The 22,387-nt window shown below is 48.3% G+C and overlaps 1 protein-coding gene across 4 annotated transcripts in view; it reads right to left on the bottom strand.

Annotated features, from left to right (window-relative positions):
* Clstn1 (calsyntenin 1) overlaps window positions 1–22,387 on the bottom strand; it is a 67,815-nt gene that overhangs the window by 11,620 nt on the left and 33,808 nt on the right. For 2 of the 4 annotated variants that reach the window (XM_075946232.1, XM_075946234.1), the window contains exons 3-8: window positions 9,123–9,152; window positions 7,876–8,071; window positions 5,615–5,823; window positions 3,067–3,216; window positions 2,768–2,953; window positions 375–623 (exon numbers count right to left, since the gene is read on the bottom strand). In XM_075946232.1, coding sequence (XP_075802347.1) covers window positions 375–623; window positions 2,768–2,953; window positions 3,067–3,216; window positions 5,615–5,823; window positions 7,876–8,071; window positions 9,123–9,152 — 1,020 coding nt within the window. The remainder of the gene's footprint in view (window positions 1–374; window positions 624–2,767; window positions 2,954–3,066; window positions 3,217–5,614; window positions 5,824–7,875; window positions 8,072–9,122; window positions 9,153–22,387) is intronic. The other 2 variants (XM_075946233.1, XM_075946236.1) reach the window with 1 other exon arrangement.

The raw sequence follows: 22,387 nt of genomic DNA, 5'->3' as shown, positions 1-22,387 counted from the left end.
TTTTTCGAGACAGGGTTTCTCTGTGGCTTTGGAGCCTGTCCTGGAACTAGCTCTTGTAGACCAGGCTGGCCTCGAACTCACAGAGATCCGCCTGTCTCTGCCTCCCAAGTGCTGGGATTAAAGGCATGCGCCACCACCGCCCGGCCTTAAAGACATGTTTTATCTGCATAAATGAACCTCTAGCTGAGCCAAGACAGGGGATAGGAACACACACACAGGGTTTTACTGAGAACTCAGGATAAACCCCCCAGGCTGGTGCTGTGTCTCTAAGGACAAAGTGTCCCCAGCGTAAAATAGAGAGCCTTATCTGTGGAGGAACTAGTCCCTGTGAGGGGGCACGGAAGAATACCAGCCAACGCAGGGATGCAACCAACCTGTTTTGTCTGAACTGCAGAGAATTGTCTCCTTCTTCCGGCCGAAAGGTCCATGCCGCATCCACACAGAAATCGTAAAGGGCTCTTTGGGGTCAAGGGACACAACGCCATCTGGGATTCTCACTGCCTGAGTGCCATTGAACTCAAAGACCTGGTCGCTGTCATGGCCGTTGTCGGTGGGAAGGCCAGCAGTCCAGTTCAAAGAGCTGCTCGGGGAAGGGAGCAGCTCTGAGGTGCCAGCTGCAGCCCCTGAAACCAAAGAGACATGAGAGTCAGTTCCATGGAGAACGGAACACTTTAGAGTGACTCAGGACCACGCTAAGGGTGTCTCTCACCCTTAGAATGGCTGCTGGTTTGATTTTGCCTTCTCTAAAAAATAAGGAATTTTTTTTCTTAACAAAAATGTAATACACACATCGGTAATCCCAGCACAAGGGAGGCAGAGGCAGGAGGACTGCCAAATTCAAAGCCTGCCTGGGCTACAGAATAAGACAAAACAAAACAAAACAAAAAAACATAGATACAAACACAATCTGTGGCTTTTTTGTTTTAAGGATGAAAGATGAAGAAGATAAAACACAGTTAGGCATGGTGCACATGCCTCTAATCCCAGCACCAGCAGAGGCAGACCTTTGTGAGTTCAAAGTTAGCCTATTCCCATATTGAGTTTCAGGCTAGCCAGAGTTATGCGGAAAGACCCTGTCTCAAAACAAACACAATAGCCGGGCGGTGGTGGTGCACGCCTTTAATCCCAGCACTCGGGAGGCAGAGGCAGGTGGATCTCTGTGAGTTCGAGGCCAGCCTGGTCTACAAGAGCTAGTTCCAGGACAGGCTCCAAAGCCACAGAGAAACCCTGTCTCAAAAAAAAAAAAAACCAAAAAGAAAAAAAAAACAAAACAAAACACAATAACAATGTAACTTTTTATGTTCCCACCCAAATAGACACCATTTTGTGTATAAACACTTCTAGTCCTTTTTAAATGAACATATAAAAGTTTCTTCTTCATTTTCATGTTAGTGGTATGTGCCTTTGTGTGCATGTACGTCTGCATGTGTTTGGGCAATCGTGTACAGGTGTGCACACATGTGAAGGAATCACCCTCAGTTACCTTTACCTTATTCAGTGAGGCAGGTCTCTCGATCAAACCCAGGGCTACCAACATGACTGGGTGGGCCGCTCTACCTCTCTGGATTGAGTGGGTTCTGGGGATCTACACCTGATCCTCACACTGCACAGCAAGTGCCTTACCCACTGAACTCTCTCTAGCCCAGAAGGTTGCTTGTTTATTTTGATTTTATGTGCACAAGTGTTTTTCTGCATGTATGTCTATACACCTCTTGCATGCCTTATGTCCAAGGAGATCAGAAGAGGACACCGAAGCTCCTGGGACTGGACTTACAGACCGTTGTGAGCTGCCATGTGGGTGCTGGGACCCACACCCCGAACAGCCAGTGTTCTTAACCACTGAGTCCTCGTCTGCTCACAAAGTGCTTCTTACTTAACTGGAGGCCTGCTGAGTCTGCAATGCCACACATTCTCCCCACTCTGTAGCAGCATCTCAGAGTGGCTGTGGAGCGTTTCGCTGTGCAGACACAACGGGATTTATCAGTCCTCCCACTGGTGGACACTGACTGTTACCCCAGACTCCTTCGTTACACACCTGTCCTCAACGAGCATGTATGTGTGCGGAGATTCTGCTCTTAGGATAAACATCTAGAACTGGAATTACTGAGTCAAAGAGCAGGGGGAGGGAGGCAGTAAGACAGCTCAGCACTGGCAAAGGCACCTGCCACCAAACCTGGAACCACGTGGGGCGGGGGGAGAAAAGCGATTACCTCACTACCTACCCTCTGACTTCCGCAGACCACTGTGGCACACACTCACCCACATATATAAAATAAATAAAAGTAATTTTAAAAAAAGAGTAAAGATTTTACAGCTGTCAGGTTAAGGTTTCTACTCTTTCTGGTACTGGGGAGCGAACTCAGAGCCTCATGCATTAGGAAAAGCATGGGCCTCTGAAACAGTGTGCCCTCTATTTCCCAGGATGGACCAGAACTCCTGGGTTCAAACGATCCCCTGCCTCAACCTCTGAATAACTGAACTCCAGAGCACATTCCGAAGCCCGGCTCCTTATTCTTACATCATCTGCACTTGGATGATTCTCAATGGGTTAAGTTCTTCAAATTATGAGCTCTTCAGTGCACACACAAGCAGCACTCTGGACAGAGTCTACAGGGTTTGTGCTTTCCCCGAGAGCCTGTCCGAATGAAAAGCAGCCAGCAAGGCAGCAAAGGCCACCTCACAACATCGTGTCTGTTCTGCTTATCATTTAACAGCCCAGACACAGGCTAGGGTCCGACGGAGGGCTCCAGACACCAGACCTCCTTACCGCAGAGCCGGTGAAGGGACTTCTCGGAGTAGGTGTCTCGGTCGCAGCCTTTCCCGATGTGGCTGGTCTCCAGCTCCACTGTGGCCTGCACTGAGGCCACGGGCTCGTCGCAGGTCTCCAAGTGGATGCTTGGGAAGACAGCCAACGCCCCCGTGCCGGGCTCGTATTCAATCCTGTTGCTCCAGCCTGCGTTGGTCCACGGATGGGTGCGGGAGAGAAAAAAGAAAGCTCACGTTTATGTGGTTCTACGGCACGTCCATTTTCAGAATGGGTGCGGAAGCAGAGAGATTGGAGCTCACCCTGCCACCCGGGGCTGCAGGTGGGCTTAACACTGATCTTCACCAGAACGTCTTCCGTGGCTCTTTTCTTCCCACAGTCGTAGGCCGTGACTGTGAGCTTATACTGGTGCTCTTTGCCATAGTTCAGCTTCTCTGTGTTTTTAATGTAGCCTGGCGGAGAAGGAAAGCGGCGATGAGAACCATCTTTACTTGTGCTGTGCAAGACTGACAAGACCTGAAATAAACTCAGTCCCGAGGTCACACACTCTTCCATCCCCCCTTGACCGCAGAACTCGCCGAGGCCATGCTCCAGTGTCCGAGCGCAGTGTGAGCACACAGTCAGTCCTCCTGTGTACTGAGTACTCCGCCCCCATCCCTGCAGTTTCTATACTGGTTTTAAAAATTCTTTTTTAATTTTTTTTTTTTGAGACATGGTCTTACTATGTAACCTTGGCTGTCCTGGGACTTACATGTAGGCCAGGCTAGCCTGGAATTCAGAGAGATCTGTCTACCTCTGCCTCCCAGTGCTGGGATTAAGGGCATGCGCCACCACGGCCAGCTTTTTAGAAACATTTTAATTGGGTGTATGTGTATGCCATGTGTATGCCTCCTCACATGTGCGGAGGTCAAAGGACATCTTTCAGGAGTGAGTTCTCTCCTCCTACCATGGCTCTAGGGATTGAAGTCAGGTCATCAGGCTATGTGATAAGTGCTTTTTCCCTGAGCCACCTCGCCTGCCCTGATTTTATATCAACATTTAGTACTTTGCATGTAAGAATAAAAAAGGGCAAATAGTTTAAATACCTTAAATGCTAACAATGAGGTTAAGCTTCATTAAATACTTATGCTGAAAGATTAATTTTGTTAAAGAAAACAAAGTTGAGGGCTGGGGACACAATTCTGCTCTGATGCCCAGCACTCCTTACCAAGAGTAGGGCACACACCTGTAAGCCCAGCACATGGGAGGTGGAGGCAGGAGGATTAAAAGTTCAGGGCCGTCCTGAGCTACATGCCAAGTTCAAAGCTAACCTGGACTGCAAGAAATTCTCTCTTCCCTCAACAAACAAACAAACCAAAATTAACTGAGGTTCGGCTGGGGTATGACTCAGTGGGACCCATAGTTACCACCTGCGAGGTGCGACCTCAGATGCTACCCTAGCACCAAAGGGAAAGGAGGGAGGGAGGGAGGGAGGGAGGGGGGAGGAAAAGAAGGAGAGGGAAGAAAATCCTCCCCCCTTCGTCCTCTTGCTTAGAAAGAGGTATCCTTTTGTTCAAATGTGAGTGAAAATGTCTTTTTTTTTTTAAGATTCGCTTTTATTTTGTGTATATGTGCGAGTACCTGTAGTATGTATGTAAACCACTTGCATACCTGGTTCCCTTAGATGCCAGAAGAGGGTGTTGGAGCCCTTGGACCTAGAGTTATAGGCAGTTGTAAGCAGCCTGATGTGAGGGCTGAGAACTGAACAAGGGCCCTCTGCAGGAGCAGCCAGTGCTGTAACCACACGGCCATCTCTCCAGACCCTACAAAGTTTCACACAACCACAACTCCATCAAAGACTGCAGTGTGCACTAATTTACAATGTTATTACTGTGGCTGGGCAGGGGTGGTGCACGCCTTTAATCCTAGCACTAGGAAGGCAGGGACAGGGCGAATCTCTTGAGTTCGAAGCCAGCCTGGTCTGTAGAGTTAGTTCCAGGACAGCCAGGGCTACACAGAGAAACCCTGTCTCTCAAAACAACAACAAAGAAGCAGTCCCAGTAGAAAGAGGTCGAGCTCTCACATTGCTTCTGTCAGCTCCTCAGGAGAAAGGTTCTGGCAGAAGCAGTGCGAATCCTCATCTTAGCTATAATCCCCGCAATCAGAAGGCCAAGGCAGGAGGACAAGAGGTGTGACGCCAGCCGAGGCTGCATGGGAAGAGCCTGGCTCAGAAATAAACAAAGGAGCGCGAGAGACAGCTCAGCAGTTAGGAGCACACACTGCTCTTCCAGAGGATCAGAACCCACAGCAAGGGGCTCACAAGCGCCTGTGACTCCAGCTCCAGGGGATCCAAAACCTCTGGTTCCCGTGTGCAACTGCTTTCATGTGCACACACCCACACAGAGACACATAACCAAAAATGATTCCTTAAAGAATGAATCAATCAGTGCTCACCCTAAAGATGGGGCAGAAGGGGTCAGAAGTGTAGCCCAGTGGGAGAACATTTGCTTAACACGTACAAAGCCTGGACTGGATCCCCAGCACCACCAAAAGTGGGGGGGTGATGGGGAGGGGGTGTAAAAGATTCCAATCAAATGGAGAACAAAAAATAAGTACCTAAAGGGACCACACACTCAGGTGCACACGGGTGAAAGTGAGAAGGTTCATGTCAAACAAGGCCGTCACTTGATTTGGGTAGGAAAGGGGAAAGAGAGTCCCAAAGAGCCCAAATTTCCAGAGTTAAGTCAAACATGAGTCACAGGCACGAGGCAGGGCTCCGGGCAGCCTGTAGGCTCACTGATGCTCGGCCGGCACTGGGAAGCCCAGGTCACCACCCGCCGTCACCGACTCACCAGGCTCCCCTGTTCTTACCGTCTTTGTCCACGGTGAACGGCACATCCGGGGTGAGGATCTCATAGCTGCAGATCTGGCTGAACTGCGGGGAGCAGTCTGCATCCACAGCCTCCACCCTGAGGACATTGCCCTGCTGCTTCCCCTCCACCACGGCCGCCTTGTAGGACTTCTCCTTGAACACAGGCGCGTACTCGTTCACGTCGTTCACCTGGATGTGGACGGTTGCCCTAGACAAGGGGGAGAAGGCTGGTGTGGGGCTCTGTTCTGTCTTTTACCCAAAAGGCAACAATTCTGCTGATTTCTACATTCTCCTTTCCTGATGCTGCTTCATGAGCTTCCTACAGTGAAGCCAAAATGTAACCAAATTCAATTTCTTTTATTTGGCACGGAGGCACGGGAAAGTTAAATTTGGACTTGGGCTGATTTTTCTGTCCCCTAAAATTGAGGCAATAGGCTTAGAAAATCCATGATGCAGCAGAGGAGACTGAATTTTCCTCCAAAGTGGGGGCAGGACGTGAGGAAGGGAGAGGAATCCAAACACCACTTAGTCTCTGGTCATAATGTCAAGACGCATTATCACAGAATTTTAAAGACTTACAGCCAAAGGAAGAGGGGTTAGAAGCAGAGAAATGGTCTCACTGTGTGAGTTAAAACAAATGAGGTAGAGAGATGGCTCAGTGGATGAAGCACTTGCCACACGAGTCTGAGTGCTGAGCCCCGTCACCCACGGAAATGTGAGGCCAGTGTGGAGGCTGGACAGGAATGCAGGGCAAGCTGGCTAGCCAGACTCCCTGAGATGGGAGAGACCTGCACGTGTACATCAAGTGGAACCCAGGACATCCACACGCAGGCATACACATCTGTGAACACACACGCATGCAGTCTGTCTGCCTGCCTGCCTGCCTGCCTGCCTGTCTCTCTCTCTCTCTCTCTCTCTCTCTCTCTCTCTCTCTCTCTCTCTCTCTCTCACTCACACACACACACACACACACACACACACACGCACGCACACACGTGTAGAAACAAGTCCTGTCCTACTGTCACAGAGCAGGAAGAGGTCACCACGAGGACACCTTTCAGTCCTGGTTCCACAAATGAAGACGCACAGGAGGAGCACTCCTAGCTGCCACTTTCCAAGTTCATAGCTGGGCGCCAGTGAGCCAGTCTCCAAATAATGACACTTATATAGACTTCAAGGGCTACCTACTGATCAGGTTTTTTGGTCAAAATATAAATTTTTGGAAATATAGGCCTGTTGCAAAGTGTTTATCTGACATACACAAGGCCCAGGCTTCGTCCTCAGCACAAACACAATCTTCTCAAATGAACAAAGGGATGTCACGTTGTGTAAAAATGAGAAGTTTTCCACTAGTTCATCATACCCTGTTTTCAGAGCATCCTGATCCAGGCTCATCCATGTGGTGCCCATGCTGCCCACACATCCCTTTTCCTTAGCAATGTACCGAGGGACTAAGGCTGAGCAACATTCAATTGGCCTGGTGTTGAGGGGATAAAAGTCTAGACTTCTATGCCCATTCTTCTCGAGCCCTCTCTGTTATAGTGACCTCAGGTCATGTCAACTTCCTCCACAAGTTAGCTAGCTTACGCGTTTAGAGTTTACAAGAAAAGATAAGAATAACAAAATCAGCCAGGCAGTGATGGTGCATGCCTTTAATCCCAGGACTCAGAGACAAAGGCAGGTGGATCTCCCTGAGTTCAAGGCCAGCTTGGTCTACCAAGTGAGTTCCAGGACAGCCAGGGCTACACAGAGAACCCTGTCTCGAAAAAAAACCAAAAAGAATAACAAAATCATTTTCCTCAGGAAAAAGTTCAGTATGGGGCTGTGTGTGAGTGTGAGTATCTGTGTCTGTCTGTCTCTGTCCCTGCTCCCAGCCCCCTCCAGAGACAAAGTCTTACTATGTTACCCAGGCAGTCCTTGCCTTTGTGATCCTCCTCCCTCAGCCTTCCGAGTGCCTCAGTAGCAGGCACATGTCACTCACTGTTCCTGTAAGGCTTTAGTTTCTTTACCAAGAATACTCGGTGGCATAAAACCACTCATTCCTTTTTGAAAACCTGTTACCCATCAGGCTCTTCCTAGAAGTTAAACACAAAAGAGGACACCCAGGCTGGAGTCCACCCTTAAAGACCTTTCCAACCCGTCTGTGACCCTGCAGGCCTCTTCCTGCTCCATCTCACACCTCGGAGCACTGGGGACCAAGTCCCGCTGCCGCTCCCCACGCACGCGCACTACTGGGCGGCTCTCCTGGCTCTCGACTTACTTGTGAGATTTCTTCACGCCAGTGCCATCAGGTCCCTTGCCGCAGTCGTAGGCCTGGATGGTGAACGTGTAGTCTTTTTGCAGCTCACAGTCCAATTTCTCCTTAGAGCGGATTAGTCCCTCCCCCGTGGACTTATCCACCACCACGGCATCAAAGGGGACATTCTGCCCGTGAATTTTAAAGCCACAAATCTCACCTGGGGAGTAAAGTAGAGCAGATTAGTGTGCCTTGCCCCATGAACCTTCTGTGTGCTGCCCCCACCCCCAAAGAAAATAGACGACAACAACTTAGCAGCCAGGGGGGTTGTAGGGTCCGTGGACAAAGCGGGGGTGGGGGCACTGTGCTTTAACACGGGTGAGTTCTGGGACTTTAGTAGAAGCGGATTCTGGCTTTCCAAGCAACTGTTTACTTTGCATCCATTCATGCAGGGATACAAGAGAGAGAGCATAGACAGGCATTCCACAGGAGCACTTCCAGGGCTCGAGGGTCAAGGACGTCATAAGCAACAGCCAAGGCCTGAGCACACCAGGCTCCCAGGCGGTCTGAGCACTGGGCGGTTCTTTGGGTTTACACCAGAGAGAGGATAAAATGGACAGTTAAGCGTTGAGAGAAGAAGTGTGACATGTGGGACCAGCATCATAATTACAGAAATTCTGTCGAGGAAAAAAAAAAGATCAAGTCTTCCTGTGCAATGAGCCTGGCTAAATTAGGGAATCAAAACAAACTGCTAAAGAAGAGGGGTAGAAATACCAAGTTTTCAGGCATCCATTTCAACAGCTGACATCCACTGCCACAGGGAGGGATCCGCTAGGATTCCCCAGTTCTGGCTTCCCCTGAGAGGAACACCAGCCGACAAAATCACTACGGCTAAACTCTCTGGGTTGGAAAGCTCCCTGGTTCCACGCACGCCCGTGGGAGGACAAGGTTAACGCTCTGACGCAATATGAAGCTGCAAAGCCATTTCTCGTAAAAAGAAGCCTGCACACTTCCACGGGTTCAGTGACTAGAAAACTGTCCCAAGCAAGTCCTGTCCACGCAGTTCAAATGGATGTCTGAGTTCTAGATATTTCTAACCAAGGGTCTGATTACATACAATTTCCATAAATACACTTAAAAAAATGAAACAAAACTAGGAGAATAAATAAGGGGACGGCATGGCAGTTGCTCCGTTTAATGGCTGATTCCCAATTTTGTAACAAGTTAGTGGGTTAATATTCATGAGAGGGAGACAAAGAACCCTTCATCACCTTCTTTGGTGACTGTCACCTCAAAACTCTCTAAAGGGAGAAAAGATAAACCCATGTCAGTAATTCAAGAAAGGATGAAGACGGAACAACAAGGATATCGTCAAAGGTGCAACACATTTCTTATAAGAACTGGACATGTCGCCAACACACTCAGTAGACAGCTGCACACTTGTTACGTCACTAACACACTCAGTAGACAGCTGCACACCTGTTACGTCACTAACACACTCTGTAGACAGCTGCACACCTGTTACGTCACTAACACACGCTCGGTAGACAGCTGCACACCTGTTACGTCACTAACACACGCTCGGTAGACAGCTGCACACCTGTTACGTCACTAACACACACTCGGTAGACAGCTGCACACCTGTTACGTCACTAACACACGCTCGGTAGACAGCTGCACACCTGTTACATCACTAACACACGCTCGGTAGACAGCTGCACACCTGTTACATCACTAACACACTCAGTAGACAGCTGCACACCTGTTACGTCACTAACACACGCTCGGTAGACAGCTGCACACCTGTTACGTCACTAACACACTCAGTAGACAGCTGCACACCTGTTACGTCACTAACACACTCAGTAGACAGCTGCACACCTGTTATGTCACTAACACACTCAGTAGACAGCTGCACACCTGTTACGTCACTAACACACTCAGTAGACAGCTGCACACCTGTTATGTCACTAACACACTCAGTAGACAGCTGCACACCTGTTACGTCACTAACACACTCAGTAGACAGCTGCACACCTGTTACGTCACTAACACACGCTCGGTAGACAGCTGCACACCTGTTACGTCACTAACACACGCTCGGTAGACAGCTGCACACCTGTTACGTCACTAACACACGCTTAGTAGACAGCTGCACACCTGTTACATCACTAACACACTCAGTAGAAAACTGCACACCTATTACGTCACTAACACACGCTCGGTAGACAGCTGCACACCTGTTACGTCACTATCACACACTCAGTAGACAGCTGCACACCTGTTATGTCACTAACACACTCAGTAGAAAACTGCACAACTGTTACGTCACTAACACACTCAGTAGACAACTGCACAACTGTTACGTCACTAACACACGCTCGGTAGACAGCTGCACACCTGTTACGTCACTAACACACTCAGTAGACAGCTGCACACCTGTTATGTCACTAACACACTCAGTAGATAGCTGCACACCTGTTACATCACTAACACACTCAGTAGACAGCTGCACACCTGTTACGTCACTAACACACTCAGTAGACAGCTGCACACCTGTTACGTCACTAACACACGCTCGGTAGACAGCTGCACACCTGTTACATCACTAACACACTCGGTAGACAGCTGCACACCTGTTACGTCACTAACACACGCTTAGTAGACAGCTGCACACCTGTTACGTCACTAACACACGCTCGGTAGACAGCTGCACACCTGTTACGTCACTAACACACTCGGTAGACAGCTGCACACCTGTTACGTCACTAACACACTCAGTAGACAGCTGCACACCTGTTATGTCACTAACACACGCTCGGTAGACAGCTACACACCTGTTACGTCACTAACACACTCAGTAGACAGCTGCACACCTGTTATGTCACTAACACACTCAGTAGACAGCTGCACGCCTGTTACGTCACTAACACACTCAGTAGACAGCTGCACACCTGTTACGTCACTAACACACTCAGTAGACAGCTGCACACCTGTTACGTCACTAACACACTCAGTAGACAGCTGCACACCTGTTATGTCACTAACACACTCAGTAGACAGCTGCACACCTGTTACGTCACTAACACACTCAGTAGACAGCTGCACACCTGTTACGTCACTAACACACGCTCGGTAGACAGCTGCACACCTGTTATGTCACTAACACACGCTCGGTAGACAGCCGCACACCTGTTACGTCACTAACACACGCTCGGTAGACAGCTGCACACCTGTTACGTCACTAACACACTCAGTAGAAAGCTGCACACCTGTTACGTCACTAACACACTCAGTAGACAACTGCACAACTGTTACGTCACTAACACACGCTCGGTAGACAGCTGCACACCTGTTACGTCACTAACACACGCTCGGTAGACAGCTGCACACCTGTTACGTCACTAACACACTCAGTAGAAAACTGCACAACTGTTACGTCACTAACACACGCTCGGTAGACAGCTGCACACCTGTTACGTCACTAACACACTCAGTAGAAAACTGCACACCTGTTACGTCACTAACACACTCGGTAGACAGCTGCACACCTGTTACGTCACTAACACACTCAGTAGACAGCTGCACACCTGTTACGTCACTAACACACGCTCGGTAGACAGCTGCACAACTGTTACGTCACTAACACACTCAGTAGACAGCTGCACACCTGTTACGTCACTAACACACTCAGTAGACAGCTGCACACCTGTTACGTCACTAACACACGCTCGGTAGACAGCTGCACACCTGTTACATCACTAACACACTCGGTAGACAGCTGCACACCTGTTACGTCACTAACACACTCAGTAGAAAACTGCACAACTGTTACGTCACTAACACACTCAGTAGAAAACTGCACAACTGTTACGTCACTAACACACGCTCGGTAGAGAGCTGCACACCTGTTACGTCACTAACACACGCTCGGTAGACAGCTGCACACCTGTTACGTCACTAACACACTCAGTAGAAAACTGCACACCTGTTACGTCACTAACACACTCAGTAGACAGCTGCACACCTGTTACGTCACTAACACACTCAGTAGAAAACTGCACAACTGTTACGTCACTAACACACGCTCGGTAGACAGCTACCAGAGCTGTTAAGGAGGAAACACCCAGTCCTCACACCCACACCACTTTGAACCCTGCTTACCTAAGCTATTAGGTAACTGCACCTGAACTCACTCTGGGGTGGAATGCTGCTAGGGTTTCCCGGCACCCCACGTGTCATAGGACTTTTCTTCTGATGACAATAAGTAAACCTAAGTATTTTCATTTGTTTGGAGACATTGTCTTACTCTGTAGACCAGGCTGGCCTCGAACTCACAGATCCCCCTGCCTTTGCCTCCTGAGTGCTGGGATTAAAGGCGTGCACCACTACATCTGTTCTATATTCTTATTTTTAAACCAAGTTCTCCAAATAAGATTCTAGAAACATTCAACTCAACATGAGATTTACAGAACAAAAGTCTGGAGCTGAAGGGGTTAACCCTTCGCCCCACTGACAGCTGTGTCTAAAGTGCGCGACCGGAGCAACAGATGAACAGATGCTAGGTCACAACCATGCAGGGATGACCACCCTGGTGACTGGATGTCACCCCGTGCCCACCACAGAAAAGATGCCACTTCTGGGACCGTAGCATTACAGAAAGTCACCTTCTTTTGGTTTCTCGAGGCAGGGTTTCTCTGTAGCTTTGGAGCCTGTCCTGGAACTAGCTCTGTAGACCAGGCTGGCCTCAAACTCACAGAGATCCGCCTGCCTCTGCCTCCCGAGTACTGGGATTAAAATGTGCGCCACCACCACTGTCTGGCGGATCGTGTTTTTTTGTGCCTTGAATTTCACATAACCTTATAACCTAATGCTCACTTGTCTCAACTGACATATGAGACTGTGGCTTATCCGTTTTCTTGACTGACAGTAAAGAATCTAGGGAGCTGAAACATGTAAGGTGCTTAAAACCTTGCTTGGCACAGCAAACACTCAGCACATATCTGCGGTCACTAAAGCCACATGGCAACTTCAGGCCATTTCCTGCCAGTGAACGTGCAGCAGGAAGCTGTCCATCCATGTCTCCTCCTCTATCATGAGGGCTGCCCAACATGGTACAGGCTGGCCACAGGGAATGTCAAATTTAAACTAAAATCCATTTAAATGAATTAACACTAAATCTCAGTTTCTTAGCCACACATGCCACCCAGGGCTCACAACACTGCATAGAGAACGCAGCCCAGACCACCACCATAGCAGGCTACAAGGCCGGGGTGCCGTGGGGCCAGACTCTGCAGACCATGGAATCAGGGCCAGATTCCGGTTGCCCCTCTTTTTGAAAGGCCCGTGTACTAAAAGAATGATTTTACCTTTTTGAAAGTACTTCATCAAGCTGAGATAGGATCTTACTATGAGCCCCAGGCTAGCCTGAAATTTACTCTGTAGCCCAGGCCAGCCCAGGATCCTCCTGCTTTAGGCTCCTGAGTACTTGGATTATAGCAGCACCCCACCACACCTAGCAGACTGTTACCATTTTAAATAGTATTTCAGAGCATTAGAAAATTACACTAAAATTCACACATCTGTCTTCATCAATGTTTGCCTGGACCACAGACATGCTCTCATTTGCGTACTGTGATGGCTAAGTTCACTGTCGATTTACACCATTGCCATAGGCCCTATGGACTACAGAACCTAAATATTCCCTGTGGAGGTCTTCAAGAAAACTTTATTGATCCCTATTACAGAGACACACCCTGAGTTAGAACCTAGGTGGCAGTGATACCAACCAGCATCCTAGGACGGGCTAATAAACTGGAGTATGAAAATGCTTTGGTTATTAGTATTATTTTATGAAGCTCTATCTTCACTACTTTTACTTATGTTTATATGCAGATGAGTAACGGTGCCCGGGAGCCAGAGCCATCAGATCCCAGGGGAGCTGGTGTTACTAGTGACTGTGAGTCACCCAAAATAGGTCCTGGGAACTGTGTGCGCTCTTAACCGATGAGCCCTCTCTCCAGCACTAAAAAACATGTTGTGAGATGATCCCAACTGCCAATCTTTGATTCAGTGTAAATGCTCCAATTTCTGACTGGAGTTCACTTTGCTGCAGAGCACAGGGCAAATGCGGCGGGCAGCTCCGTGTCATGTGAGCCTGTGTTCCCGGCAAGGCCCCTGGGCCTGCAGTCAATACAGACAGGACCCTGGCATGAAATGCTGATTGCTGACACTGAGGCGACATTCAAATAACAGGCCGAGGACACCCTATACTCAAGCAATGGGAAAAATGGAGGCAGGGCTTTGCTCTGTTGCTCAAGCTGGTCTTGAACACCTGGGCTCAAGCTATCCTCCTGCCTCAGCCTCCACAGACGGCTCAGAAGCATTGCTATGCCATCCTCTCAGAGTGATGCAAGAATTTCTATCAAGAGGGAAGGAGGGGCTGGAGAGATGGCTCAGTGGTTAAGAGCATTGCCTGCTCTTCCAAAGGTCCTGAGTTCAATTCCCAGCAACCACATGGTGGCTCACAACCATCTGTAACGAGGTCTGGCGCCCTCTTCTGGCCTGCAGGCATACAGACAGAACATTGTATACATAATAAATAAACAAATATTTAAAAAAAAAGAGGGAAGGAAATGAACAGCTGCTTAGATGAATGGGTATTGTCTGAAGTTTCTGTCCTGCCTAGTTCCCAGTCTTCATCTGGGTGATAACTGCAGATGGTAACTTCCCTCTTCCCAGAATTCTCATTGTCCCGCCCATACTTCCTGCCTGACTACTGGCCAATCAGCATTTATTTAAAATACAAGTGACAGGGTACAGACCGTTGTCCCACAGCAAATGGGACTTCAAGATTATGAAGGTTTGAAAGGGACCTCCCTCGGCTCTGCTAAAACAAGATTGCCTGGGCAAACATGGTACCTGGATCACTTCAGCAACAGATGCTGGGGACCAGACCTGACGGCAAGAAATGGTCAAGTTCATGTTTGGGAGGCCACTCTTGTCTTGTTGCTTGATCTTTTTATGTACTGCATATTTGCCTACACGAGTTTATGTGTGCCACATATGTGCAGTCCTGTGGAAGACAGAGTGGGTGCTGGAACCCCAGAACTGGAGTTATAGGAGGTTGTGAGCCATATGGGTGCTAGGAACTTAACCCAGGTCCTCTGCAAGAACAGCCAAGTGCTCTTAACCTGAGCCATCTTCTCCAGCCCCTCTGGGGGTATTTTAGATGAGATCAGGTATATTCGAGGTGCAACAGCCTAGATATGGGAGGAACTTTAAAGGCAGGGTCAATGGGGTCAGAGTATAACTGAGAAACTAAGCCTGATGTTGCCTCCTCCTGCCCAGGGAAAGAATACAGAAGGGAGGTCTGTCTGGAAGACTGGGAATTAGTATGTCAGTTTTAAACATGACCTTGTTCTGCAGTGTGATGGGCGGTGGGGCTAGCCTGTAAGAGTGCCTCCAAAGACACAGCTGATGAACACAGGAACATGTATGACTTGTAAGCACATTGTGCTGCCCTCCAAAGGCTGATGTGATGGTCTATAATGAGACCAGCAGATGTGTGTAACTCTTTCTCATTGAGCCCCACTGACTGTGAGTATTGCAGCTGGCTACTGTCGCGGGCTCTGCCAAGGGGCTTCAGAAACCCTCCAGGGCTTATTCAAAGCCCCTCTCCTGGGTCCTTTGCCTACAGTGACCTGAAGCCTCAGCAGCTGGCTGGCTGCTACAGCAGGGAAGGGGTTTACCCTTGCACAAGGGGGCTTCAGCAGAGGCAGCCAGCAAACGGCCTCACGTGTTATCTGTTCATCTAGCCCATAGCTGTGATTTTAATGAGGCAGCTGGGTCCAGCTGTGGACACAAGGTGGGACAAGTGGCCAGTAAGAGATACTGCAGCACCAGAGGGGGGAGGGAAGACGGCCTAATGAAGGCAGAGTCAGCAGGAAGTGCGGAGGGACATTCAGGGAAAAACCAACAGAGAAAAGAAGTGGAGTTAAGTCTGGGGTGAGAACCTTGGCTTTAGCTAATGGGGCTTTCTATGGAACTGCGGCGTGTGTGTGTGTGTGTGTGTGTGTGTGTGTGTGTGTGTGTGTGTGTGTGTGTGGTTTCTGTCTCTGTGTCGTGTATGTGTGTATGTGTCACTCTTTGTTGTACATATGTGGGTGTATGGTGTGTTTGTGTATTGTGTATGTGTCTCTGTGTCATGTGTCTGTGTGTCACTGTTGTGTGTTTGTGTCTGTCTGTGAAGTGTGTCTCTGTCTCTGTGTTGTGTATATATGTCTCTCTGTATGGTGTGTCTGTGTGTGCGTGTCTCTGTTATGTTTGTGTCTGTGTAGTGTGTCTCTCTGTGCTGTGTATGTGTGTCTCTATTGTGTATATGTGTGTGTCTGTTGTGTCTGTGTGTGTCTCTGTGTTTGTGTGGTGTATATGTGTGTGTCTCTGTGTTGTGTATGTGTGTCTGTTGTGTCTGTGTGTGTCTGTGTGTGGTGTATATGTGTGTGTCTCTGTGTTGTGTACGTGTGTGTGTCTGTTGTGTCTGTGTGTGTCTCTGTGTTTGTGTGGTGTATATGTGTGTGTGCGTGGTTTGGCTAACATCATTTATCCTTACCATCTTCAGGCTTGCATGGGGAATTTTTCAGCAAGTCCCAGGCATGACTCAGTTTCCCCCACAACACTTCCTATCTGTCCCTGTTTAGCACAGCAAGGAGTCTCTCACTGCCACCTGAGCGATGGGGAACCTTCCCACAAAGCTTCCTGACCCATCCCCTCCTTAACTTGTATTTATGTCACTCACGTTCCACTCTCGCAGGAGCTAAAGCTTGTTTGTTTCAGGGGTTCTCAGACTTCCTAATGCTGTGACCCCTCAATACAGCTACTCATGTTGTGGTGACCCCCAACCATAAAATTGGGGGGTTATTGTTGTTGATGATGTTTGTTTTTAATTTTTTGAGACAGGGATTCTCTGTCCTGGAAACTCACTCTGTAGACCAGGCTGACCTCGAACTCACAGATCCACCTGCCTCTGCCTCCTAAGTGCTGGGATTAAAGGTGTGAGCCACCACCACCCAGCTTCATAAAATTATTTTGTTGCTACTTCATACCTATAAATATTTGTGCTTTTCAACGGTCCTTTGATCCCTAAAGGGGTGGGGACCCACAAGTTGAGAACCACTGATTTATTTGCTTATTATTTATTGATTTATTTATTTGTCTGGTTGGCACTGACTCCCCCCCCATTCTTCCTCCATTTTATGCACAATTCACAGATGTCACCAGCATCATATGGAGTCACACTGGCATCACAACCCTCGGCTGTCCCCTGGACCTCACACACTACAGTGAAGAACTTCTCAGAATCGCCTCCGGTGCCACTTCCTCCCGGCCCTGGCCCCTCCTATTCCATGCAGACTCCACATAACTGCGCTGCAGCAGACCTCCTAAAACCCTGTCTTCCTGTGGAGAATCAGAGTCCCAGCCATGCCAGCCAGAACCCAGCCAGGCCTGTGCCCCACCATCACTCACCAATCTCTCTCTCTCTCTCCTTTTATTCCACTTTAAGATTTTCTAATATTGCCAAGGGAAATTTTCTTCCCTAAAGAATTCTTTTTTTTAATTCTCTGTTTATTTTCCATCTTTTTTTTAATATTTATTTATTTATTATGTATACAATATTCTGTCTGTGTGTATCCCTGCAGGCCAGAAGAGGGCACCAGACCCCATTACAGATGGTTGTGAGCCACCATGTGGTTGCCGGGAATTGAACTCAGGACCTTTGGAAGAGCAGGCAATGCTCTTAACCACTGAGCCATCCCTCCAGCCCCCTAAAGAATTCTTGAATGACAAGTGTCTGTGAGTTCCCCCCCTTCTGACCTCTGCAGGCACCAGGCACTAAGTGGTGCTTATACACACACGCAGGCAAAACACTCATACTTGACTGTAGGCCAGAGAAAAAGACTTGAGAATAGCCAGAAGCAAACATAAAAATAATAAACCTTTAAAAAGAAAAGAAAGAAAGAAAGTAGACTGGCAAAGAGAGGGAGTCACCACCGTCGTCTAAGAAGATGACGCCCACAGCAGGATCCTCAGCAAACTGATGCATTTCCTTCCTTCGAACCAACTTAGGTCACCCCAAGGAAACAACCTGGACCTGGCCGTGTGTGCACACGTGTCTGATACTGACAACACATGCAGAGGTGTCAGGGATAAGATGATCCGTATCACACATGTGTCTGCTTCAGAACGCTGTCACGTGAGCTCAGCGCTTCCTTACACACACCCCATAAGGGGCTGGGACAGCAAACCCAGGCTGTCTGGCAACTCTAATATCAGTGATGTGTAGCTTAAACTCATTTGTTCTCTCCCTACACGCATGGGGTGCCAGTGTGTCCCAAGCACTGACCTAGCGAGGATGCTAAGGACAAAAGTGGACAAGGTCATCATCTCTGCTGTCGTGAGTGACAGACACACCTTGAGTCAGTTTCCCCACCCGGGAAATGGCACCTGACTTCCGGAAGCAGTAAGGACAAGTGGCCCACAAAGAGCCCCATCACAAGCTGGGAACTGTCAGTTCCCTGACAATGAGCTCACAGCCATCTCCAGTCACGTTGAGACAGCAAACTCATTGCCAAAACGATCCCAGAATAAGTCTCCATGTCTGGCCTTGCTCCAACACAAAAATAATTTGAAGGAACTGTGAGGAAATCGGACACCGAAGACTTATATAAAAAGACAGAAGCCTATTTCCCACATAATACTAAATTGGAGAATATACATTAACATCTTTAAAAATTACATTTATTGCTGGGTGTGGGAGCGCACACCTTTAATCCCAGCCCTCGGGAGGAAAAGGCAAGCAGATCTCTGTGAGTTTGAGGCCAGCTTGCTCTACAGAGTGAGTTTCAGGACAGCCAAGGCTAAGAAGTAAGACCAAAACAATTCAAAATTACATTTATCTATTTCTCTGTGTGTGTGTGTGCACATGTGCATACATGTGTGCATGTCAGAGGAGTCCATTTTTTTCCTTCCACCACAGATGAGGGACCCAGACTGGTGGCAAGTGCCTTTACTCGCTAAACCATTTTGCTGGCCTGAAAATGTATTTTTTTGAATGTTAAATAGGATTCCACTGTTAACACGGAAGCAGCAGACGTCCCATCTCACACTCTGGACCAGGCAAGGCTCCACTGCTTTAGACAGGTTTGTTCTATTGTTATCTCTGGTGTGAGGGGGTCGGGGTCGACCTACACCATGCTACACAAGTGCTCTACCCTAGCTACCGCCCGGTCCACAGCTGGGAATTAAGCTCTCTGACACATGTACACAAATATTCCCCAAGCCGAAGGGTGTTAAAATTTTGGGGTTTTCCCCTGTTTTTTTGAGACAGGGCTACCCCCTGCCCCCAGGTGTTAAACTGCTCTCTGTTCACAGAGGATGAAACTGTGGGGTAAGTAACTGGCTGAAGGCCGCATGGCCAGGGTTCAAGCACTACCCGCTGGCTCAAAAGCCTGTTCCTCATAAGCCTGTCTGCTCAGCCTCACCAGGGAGACATTCTGGGATATGATGGCCAGGCACGGCAGGTGCTCCCTTCTACATCCCATACACCTGTTCAGGCCCCAGGCAAAAGGTCAAAACCCCTGCTGCCATCAGGAGTACACATCCACAAAACAGCCAAAGTGGAAAAATGTGAACGTCTACCTATGGATGGGGGAAAACCAGAATGTGGCCTGTCCACACAAGGGACTGCTACCCAGAAATTAAGAGGAACGAGGTCTGGCGGATGTCACCACAGAACCCTGAAATCAACAGCAGTTACTAAACACCGGAGGTAATCTTATGGGAAAGCAGCCAGAACAGGCAAACCTATGGCAGTTGCCGGGGCTGAGAGGACACTGTGGAGGGCAGTGAACTGGGGTGGGGGTTGCTTCCTGGAGTGCTCAAATGCTTTAAAAGGAGAGGGGTTGATGGGTGAACAATCTTGTGAACACGGTTTTTTAAAATTCAGTGGATTACAAAGGCTGACTTTTCTGGTTCATGAATTGCATATTTTAAAAAAGAAAAAGAAAAAAGATCAGGTATAGAACACACACCTTTAATCCCAGCACTCAAGAGGCAGAGGCAGGCGGATCTCTGTGAGTTAGAGGCCAGACTGGTCTACATAAAGTGAGTTCCAGGACCAATGTGGGATTCCCCTCTGTGTGCTGTGCATGTTTTATTACCATTGGTTAATAAAGAAGCTGCTCTGGCCTATGGCAGGGCAGAGTAAAGCCAGGTAGAAAATCTGAACAGAGATACAGAGAGAGTAGGCGGAGTCAGAGACGCCATGTAGCTGCCCAAGGACACTGGAACTTTACTGGTAAATCTCATGGCGATACATGGATTAATAGAAATGGATTAATTTAAGATGTTAAGAGCTAACTAGAAATATGCACGAGCCACTGGTGAAACAGTGTTGTAATTAATATAGGGGCCGGGAAACGAATGAGCAGTCTGGGTTTACACAGGACAACCAGTGGCTAAGGGCGACTCGGGTCGACTGCAGGTCAGTCCAATTACACCATGGTTTGGTTCTACACTGCGTCTCTGACTAGTTTATCTCATTTATATGTCAATAAAAAAGAACTGAGGACTCCTAAAACCATGAAATATTACAGGTATTGCTTCATTCCAAATACATTTGATAAATGGTATAAAAATATTAAATTTTTTTTTTCAGGACAGGGTCTCTCTGTATAGCTCTGGCTATCCTAGAACTCACTCTGTAGACCTGTCTCTGCCTCCCTTCTGAATGCTGGGATTAAAGGCACGCACCACCACCGCTGGGCAGCAAAATTAAATCTTATTGGGGGTGGCACACACTTATAATCCCAGCAGAGGCAGGGAGATCTCTGAGTTCGCAGCCAGCCTGGTCTACGTTGAGAGTTCCAGGACATCCAGGGCTACACAAAGAAAAAACAAAAAGCAAACAAACACTCACCCAAACAATAATAATAAATGAAAGAAGACGTCTTACATCATCGGGGACAGAAAAGTAAACTCAGTCTCATGAGAAGAGGGAAAGTGCTCCCTCCATGGCTGTTAGGACGTGAGGTCCAGTCTGTCTCCTTCCCTTCCTGACTTCCTGCAGCTATAAAGAGCACCGTGACCGAGTGTCCCCTGTCCAGCCTGAGCTAGAATCTCACCTCTAAGGCCGAGTGGAAAGCTCAACAGCTCTGGGCCTCAACTCCCCCCCTTCTCTCTTTAAAAACACTTCTATATTTTTATCTTTTGTGTGTGAGTATTGTCTTTCATAGATGTCTAGGCACCACGCGTGTACCTGATACCCACAGAGAGCACCAAATCTCTGGAAACTTGAGTTACAGACAGTGGTCATGAGCCACCACGTAGGTGCTGGGAACAAACCCGGGTCCCCTGGAAGAGCAGCCTGTGCTCTTAGCCCCTGAGTCAGCTCTCCAGCCCCTGAGCTTCCTCTCTTTAAAATGAGGCTGGCAGAAAACATTCTTACTTCAAGTGGCAGAGAATTAAATACAAATTTTTATTTATAAAGCACTTGGAGTAGTGCCTGGAATCTATTCTTGATGCTTAGGCGCAAATGTATTCTTATCTGTGTAGTAGGACTGAGCCCCACAAACAGGCCACACACAGCTAGCTTGGTAAATCGAGGCCGGAGGCAATGAACGCAGAACCCAGGGCTTCAGTCATTTCTTTGCTATGTTTTGAGGAAGGGTCTCATGCAGCTCAGGCTGGCCTTCCTCAAACTTACTATGTATCGGAGGATGACCCTGACAGTTTAATCCTCCTGCCTCCACCTCACGAATGATGAAGGGATTAAAAGCATGCACCACCACATGTCACATGGTTCTGGGCTCTGGCTAAGCAAGTTCATTCCCAGCCTGAGTTACTACCCTCTCTCTCTTTTAAATTTATTTTTATTTTTTTTAAACATTTTGTTTTTGTTTTACATATATTATGTTTGCCTCATGTGTCAATGCACCTGGTGCCCTCAGAGGCCAGAAGAGGGGGTTGTATTCCCTGGACCTGGAGGTCCAGCTGTGAGCCCCTAGGTGGGTGCTAGGAATTGAACCACTCAGTCAATTTAAAAGTCCCTGGGCTTTTAAATCACTTAAAATGCAGGAATGTATATAAATCCACTCAAAACACATTCTAGGCAACCACACTAGAACTGTGATAGAGCTCTAAATGTCACATACAGAAGAAGCAACTGTTATTACTTAAAAAACACAGTGGAGCTGGGTACCTAGAACTCTGGCTTCAAAATCCAACACTCTCTCCTGGCCTTTGTAGGAACCTGCACTCATGTGCGAAAGGTTGTTTGGGGCTGGGGAATGGTTCAGTGGGGAAAGAGCTTGATGAAGCCTGACCACCAACACTAAAGGTTGACACAGGCTGGAGAAGATGGCTCAGTGGTTGAGAGCTCTTGCGGAGGACTTGGTTCTGATTCCTAGCACCCACATGGTGGCTCACAATCATTTCTAACTACAGTTCCAGGAGATCTGACATCCTCTTCCAGCCTAAC

The sequence above is a fragment of the Microtus pennsylvanicus genome, chromosome 13 (assembly GCF_037038515.1).
Source record: "Microtus pennsylvanicus isolate mMicPen1 chromosome 13, mMicPen1.hap1, whole genome shotgun sequence".
Lineage (NCBI taxonomy): Eukaryota > Metazoa > Chordata > Mammalia > Rodentia > Cricetidae > Microtus > Microtus pennsylvanicus.
The sequence above is the reverse complement of the archived record's forward strand: the minus strand, read 5'-3'. Positions and strand labels throughout refer to the sequence as shown.